Source organism: Octopus bimaculoides, chromosome 5 (genome assembly GCF_046866305.1).
Source record: "Octopus bimaculoides isolate indiv1 chromosome 5, ASM4686630v1, whole genome shotgun sequence".
Taxonomy (NCBI): domain Eukaryota; kingdom Metazoa; phylum Mollusca; class Cephalopoda; order Octopoda; family Octopodidae; genus Octopus; species Octopus bimaculoides.
In genome coordinates, this window is record NC_142932.1 from 6,217,254 (window position 1) to 6,224,753 (window position 7,500).

The window sequence follows — 7,500 nt, forward strand, 5'->3', positions numbered from 1 at the left end:
TTGACTACTAGTTCTACGAGGTCAAGCAGCCACGTAGAAAGATAAAAAGCAATATATATTATCAATACTGGATTATTCTTGACTATAGATCTACCCGTCGATGAGGGACGTTTGGAGATAAACAACAACAACAGAAAACAAGCCTCCTAAAGTGCCTGTATATAATCATTAAATTTCAAGCCCTATTATCAGGTCATCCAATAAGTTCTGTCCGATTTTACCTTTTTAAAAATTGAATGAAATTTAATAGTATTTTAGAATGTCTAATGGAATTAAAAATTATTTTTATGCATTTGTGTACATTTAAACTAATTAAATATTATTTTACAGAATAATAGAATTAAAATTTCTTTGATTAAAACCCTTTCATCATCATCATCATCATCATCATCATCATCATCATCATCATCATCATCATCATCATCGTTTAACGTCCGCTTTCCATGCTAGCATGGGTTGGACGATTTGACTGAGGACTGGTGAAACCGGATGGCAACACCAGCCTCCAATCTGATTTGGCAGAGTTTCTACAGCTGGATGCCCTTCCTAACGCCAACCACTCAGAGAGTGTAGTGGGTGCTTTTACATGAAAGTATCCAAAGAGCATTTGAGGCACATAATGCTTTATGAGTACAAGAAAGGAAACTCTGCAGCCGAAGCGACTCGAAACATACACTCAGTTTATGGAAAGAATGCTTGAATGAAAGAATTTGCAGAAGATGGTTTGCAAAATTCAGAAGTGGAGATTTTAGCCTTGAGGATGAAGATCGAACAGGACGTCCAGTTGAGTTTGATGATAAGCTCCTTGAGGCATTACTTGAAGAAACTCCTGCATTATCAGTTGAAGAATTGGAAATAAAGCTTAGTTCGAACCATACAACTGTTCATCGTCATCTTCAACAACTTGGAAAGGTTCCTAAACTTGGAAAATGGATGCCTCATGAATTGTCCGAAAGCAACCGCAAATCCCGAAGTTGACATCTGCTCTTCTCTCCATTCTCGCGAACTCATTTCACCCTTTTTGGATAGACTTGTAACTGGTGACGAAAAATGGATCTTCTATCGAAATGTTAAACGGTGTAAACAGTGCCTTGGTAAAAGGGAAAACGCTCAACCACAACCGAGAAGGGAACTTCATGGGAAAATGGTTCTTCTGGTGGGATTACAAAGGAGTAATTCACTTTGAATTGTTACCACCTAATGCGATAATCAATGCTCAAGTCTACTGTCAGCAATTAGAGCGTTTGAACCAAGCTTTGAAGAAAAAAAGACCCGCTTTAGTGAACCGAAAAGGAGTGATATTTCATCAGGACAATGCGCGACCCCACACTGCAAAGATCACATCACAGAAGATCGAAGAGCTTGGTTGGGAAAAAAAATCCTCATCCACCTTATTCTCCCGAGCTTGCTCCTTTAAACTACCATTTGTTTCGTAGTTAACAGAATCATTTGGGGGACATAACTTTCGCAAGCCAGGAGGAGGTCGAAACTGACATTTCAGAGTTCTTCGCTTTGAAACCAAATGAGTTTTACATTGATGGGATTAAAAAGCTTGTAAATAATGGAAGGAAATCATAAATAATCAGGGAAAGTACATTGATGATTAAATTTCAATTAAATATAACATTTGATCACTTGTTTTCTTTATTCAAAATTCGGACAGAACTTATGGGATGACCTGACAGCTTAGAAAATAACTCAGAACACATTAGTTAACGTAGGCCGAGGGAACCAGACGGTCACAACTAGAATATTTTGAGTTGTCTTCGTTTAATCCAAAATGCAGTACAGGAGTTTTATATATCGAACCCCAGTACTTGACTTGGGCCTTACTTTCTCGACCTCGGAAGGATTTGAAGTCAGATGCTAAAATGTCATTATTAAATATCATTAGGAATTTTGTCCGACGTTCTATTGATCCATCTAAGCCGATCATCTTATCGATCTACTTCGCCAGAATTAACCTTGAACTAAACAACAACAATTACATACTTATATTATAGTTTTTCTCGTTCATAGATACTACAACACGCTCACACTACAGCAATATATATATATATATATATATATATATATATATATATATATATATATATATATATATATATATATTAAAGGGTGTAATTGAGAATATTCTGGAATATATATGTATATATATCTCCATGGGATTAGGCATGCCTATATGGTTAAGATGTTCGCATCGCAATCACGTGGATCAAGTTTCGAACCCTCTGTGTAGCACTCTGAGCAAATGTCTTCTATCAGAGTCTCATAAAGACCAATACTTGCCTTGCGATGATATTTGTTGGACAGTAATTGAGTGGTAATTCGTCGTATGTATGTATGTATGTATGTATATATGTATGTATGTATGTATGTATGTATGTATGTATGTATGTATCTATATATCTATCTATATATCTATCTATATATCTATCTATATATCTATCTATCTACCTACTTACTTACCTATCTACCTATCTACTTGCCTACCTACCTACCTACCTACCTACCTACCTACCTACCTACCTACCTACCTACCTCTTTACCTACCTACCTACCTACCTACCTACCTATCTATCTGTCTACCTGTCTGCCTACCTGTCTGTCTGTCTGTCTGTCTGTCTGTTTGCCTGCCTGTCCGATTGTCTGTCTGTCTGTCTGTCTGTTTGTCTGGCTCTCTGCTTCTCTATCTGTTTGACTGTCTGCTCCTCTGTCTGTCCGCCCGCCCGTCTATCCGTCTGCCTGCTTGTCTGTCTGACTGTATACACATATATAAACTCATACCTATAAATTTACATATATGTACATGTATGCATAGAATTGTATCGTATTGGGGTTCGTTATACTCTACAAAACACTCTACAAAACACTCGAAATCCGGGCCACAACACGGCTACCGGAAACCAAAGATTGAAACTAGCAAAAGAATAATGAAAGAATTTAGTCCTGTAAATCTCAGAAATAATTTGAAAAACATTCATCAATATCGAAGGTGTTAAATGAAAACTATTCATATTTCACTTCATTAAATACATATAAGATAAGAAAAAAACAACAATAACATACAGGCCCCACTTCTGGTAAAAATACGAAAAGAAGAAAAAAAAACAACGCAAATTAAAAAACAAATCAAAAACTCACCGTCACCAATTTTGGCAAACATTTGAGGATCTGAAAAAGAGTGAAAGAAATATGAATATACTATTGATCTTGTTGTTGTTGTTATTGTTGATGTTCTTGTTATTCTTGTTGTTTTTACTATTATTATTATTATTATTATTATTATTATTATTATTATTATTATTATTATTATTATTATTATTATTATTATTATTATTAAAAGAAGAGTGCCATTGTCATCTAGTGAACGATATTTCGACATCTCGTGTGTCTTCACAGGTTAAAAAAATAATTTTGTCAATCTATTTCATTTTGGTTAATATATAAAGGATTGAAGTAACTCCTTCAGAAGATATAGAGTCAAAATTAAAAGAAGAGTACTATTCTCTTTTAATTTGTTGGCTTCACGGTGGAGCCGACCATATAATTCCATGCGGAGTAGGGATTCTTCTCTCTCGATGGCTGTTCTTGATTGGAATTCATGAGCACTCTCAAGTCCATTTTTGTTAAATCCTTCTGCATTAGCAGCATACTGTAGCAGGTCTTGTTTGCTGTTTACCAAATATTCTGTCATGTTTCTTCTTTCACTGTTGATGCACTCCCGTACGCTAATCAGCCCACGCCCACCTTTACCCCTCTTCATGTAGAGCCTATGTACATTCATCTTAGGGTGGAGGGCACCATACATTGTCATTGTTTTTCGTGTAGTGCGGTCGAGTTGGTTAATCTCCGCCTGTGTCCATTTCAGGATGGATGCACTATAGCGGCCTACAGCAACCGCCCATATGTTGATGGCAGTCACAAGGTTCCTTGAGTTGAATTTTGATTTCAAGAGAGGTTTAAGGCGTTTGAAATATGCCTTTCATTTCTGTCTTTCATTTCTTAATGCAAGATATTATCCAGCTTCAGGATCCCAAGCTACTTGCACCCATCATCATCCGGGTCTTCCATTCTCTCTCCGTTTGGCAATTCTATGCCCCTAAAATTTACTCTTTTCCCCCGTTTCAAAGTAAGCACCGCACACTTCAAGATACCGAACTCCATCCCTATATCCTTGCTGCACATTTGCACATTCTCAACCAGCCTCTCCATTTCAGGCTCTGTTTCTGCGAACAGTGTTAAACCATCCATTAAGAGAAGGTGGTTGAGATGAGGTCCATTTTTCCTCAGCTCATAGTGTGCGTTGACTTTGCGTCGGGCTACAGAAAGTGGGATCAAGGGTATATCAAATAACAGAGGTGAACAAGAGTCTCCCTGGAAGATACCTCTTTTGATTGTTACCTCGGCTAAGTGCTGGCTGTTACATGAAAGACTTCTTTTTCCAACTAGGCATGCTGTTCTTAATCAGTGCACACACGTTCTCAGCTAGTCTACACATGTCGAGTGTTTCCAAAGCTCACGAATGCAGCAACATGTCGTAGTCCTTTTTGAAGTATACTCAGACCATACATAAGTTTTTTTGGTACTGTTTACAGTTCTTCATTATAACCTTGTCTATCACAAGGTGGTCCTTATTGCCTTTGGATCCTTCTCGGCCTCCCTTTTGTTCTACTGGCAGAAGATTGTTTTCTGCAAGGAACGTATATAGGGTCCCCGCGAGGGTACCTGCTAATATTTTCCACAGGAGGTTAAGACAAGTAATTGCCAACTTCATTGCTCTTTGACCGATCTTTCATTAACAATGTTGTTTTTCCCTCTACCGTCCACTCCGGAACTACACCACTCTGTAAGCAATTGCCTAATTGCAACGCAATTCTCTTGTGTGTTGACCTAAACCATTTGAGTTACTAGCCTTGAATTCAGTCAGGTCCTGCGGCTTTCCAGTTTGGCAGTTTTGCTACCTGTGCAATGACATCTTCCGTTGTTATGCGTACATGGTCCTGTCGTGTAATCTCCAGGAGGCAGAGTTCGGATCTTACGGAATGAATCCACTCAGTACCGTGGTTGTGGGAAACTTCTTGCCCCCAGATGTTATTGTTATTATTATTATTATTATTATTTTATGTTTGACTTTTGTTTTGCATTTGTACAAGTTGGATCCAAGTCTCACCCAGAGACCTCAAGAGACAACAAGTTAGAAGTTCATGTAGGTGTTATGCCTAGGGTACCATATATTTGGATTTGTACAGTTTTGTTCAAGTGAATGTTTAAGAAACCATAAGAAAATTATGTTTGCTTTAAAATTTGAGATCACATAGACAGTATTTTACGTAGGATATGGGCAGTTCCCATGAGCACTATCTTTTGGACTTCAGCCATTTTGGGGTTTCCTGGTATCTGAGCTAGGTAGTAATCAGCCCGTTTCGCTGTCATTCCCAGGGCACCTATGACAATAGGTATTGTTTTCGTCTTCAGATTCCACATTTTGCTAATTTCTATTTCAAGATCTTTATATTTGCTCAGTTTTTGGTAGGTCTTGACAGATACGTTTATATCAATTGGGACAGTCATATCAATGAGGAGGCATGATTTTTGTCTGAAGTCTTTCAGTATGATGTCTGGCCTATTTGCGTCTATCTTTCTGTCAGTTTGAATGGTGAAGTTCCAGAGGAGTGCAATGTGATCATTTTCAAGTACTGGGGTTGGTTTGTGTTCCCACCAGTTTTTATCATGGGGCAAGTCCAGGTTTTTGCATATTACCCAGTGAATATATTGTGCAGCTCTATCATGCCTGTTGAGATACTCTGTAGGCGCAAGCAGACTGCACATGGAGACAACATGATCGATGGTCTCATTTTGTTGTTGGCATATACGACATAATGGGGAGCTGCCGTTCTTTAATATGTTGGCCTGGTAGTTCTTTGTAGGTAGGCATTGATCTTGGGCTGCTATGATAAACCCCTCTGTTTCTGATTTCAATCCAGAGGCCATTAACCATTGGTGGGTAAGGGCTTTGTCAATATCTGCATTATTCGCTCTCTTTGGGTATTTGCCATTGAGAGGTTTTCCATGCCATTTTTCAGTCATAATAGCTAAGGCAGCAATTTTAGCACGGGTTTTCAAGCGCTTAGCTTTTTCTGTAGGTGTTTCTAGTTCGTCTAATTCTTGAATTTGTTGCAATTGGAATTCACTTAGATATTCCTTTGCCTGTTTTGTTACTGAGTAAGATGCTTTCTTGCTTTCATATTTTAAGACAAGTTTTAGCATCCAGTCCTCAGAGTTTTTCATATAGGTGTCTAGGCCAATTGTGGCTACCTTCATTGATAATGCCAGCTGTAGTAGTCCTCGACCTCCCTCTTTTCTTGGCAGATAAAGACGTTCTATATCTGCCTTAGGGTGGTGCATTCTATGCATTGTCAACAGTTTTCGTATTTTTCTGTCAACATTACATATTTCAGTAATTGACCAGTTAACGATGTTGAAACTGTAAGTCACGACTGGTATGGCTAGAGCATTGATCGCTTCGATCCTGTTTCTCGCGTTCAGCTCTGTCTTCAGTATTGCTCTCACCCTGCGATAACATTCTCTTCTGATCCTTTCCCTCATCACTGAGTGCTTGATATTGTCCCCTTCAATTACCCCTAGGTATTTGTAGCTCTCCGCTGGTTCTAACTCTTTATTATTATTATTATTATTATTATTATTATTATTATTATTATTATTATTATTATTATTATTATTATTATTATTATTATTAAAGGCGGCGAGCTGGCAGAATCGTTAGCATGCCGAGCAAAATGTTTAACGGTATTTCGTCCGTCTTTACGTTCTGAGTTCAACATCCGTCGAGATCGATAAATTAAGTACCAGTGAAACACTGGGGTCGATTTAAGCTACTAGTCCCTTCCTTCAAAATTCCAGTCCTTGTGTCTCTAGTAGAAAGGTTATTATTATTATTATTATTATTATTATTATTATTATTATTATTATTATTATTATTATCATTATTGTTGTTGTTGTTGTTGTTAATGTGTACACTGGATTTGTGTAGCTAGCCGATAGATAAATCAAGAAAGTTTGTTTAGGCTTTACTATTTATACCATGTGTTAAACAAATATCTTACATATATGTATATATGTATTTATGGATGTATGTCTGAATGATGCATGTTTTTCTTGCAAATATTAAGCCTAATGGAAAACCATACTACACACACACACACACACACACACACACACACACACACACACACACACAACACACACACACACACACAAAAGGTGGCGAGCTGGCAGAAACGTTAGCACGCCGGGCGAAATGCTTAACGGTATTTCGTCTGTCGTTACGTTCTGAGTTCAAATTCCGCCGAGGTCGACTTTACCTTTCATCCTTTCGGGGTTGATTAAATAAGTACCAGTTACGCACTGGGGTCGATGTAATCGACTTAATCCCTTTGTTTGTCCTCTCTATGTTTAGCCCCCTGTGGGCAATAAAGA

General features: G+C 37.9%; 1 protein-coding gene across 1 annotated transcript in view; it reads right to left on the reverse strand.

Annotated features, from left to right (window-relative positions):
* LOC106884390 (uncharacterized) overlaps nt 1-7,500 on the reverse strand; it is a 647,954-nt gene that overhangs the window by 24,536 nt on the left and 615,918 nt on the right. Inside the window, exon 8 of the mRNA XM_052967971.2 lies at nt 3,145-3,174. Coding sequence (XP_052823931.1) covers nt 3,145-3,174 — 30 coding nt within the window. The remainder of the gene's footprint in view (nt 1-3,144; nt 3,175-7,500) is intronic.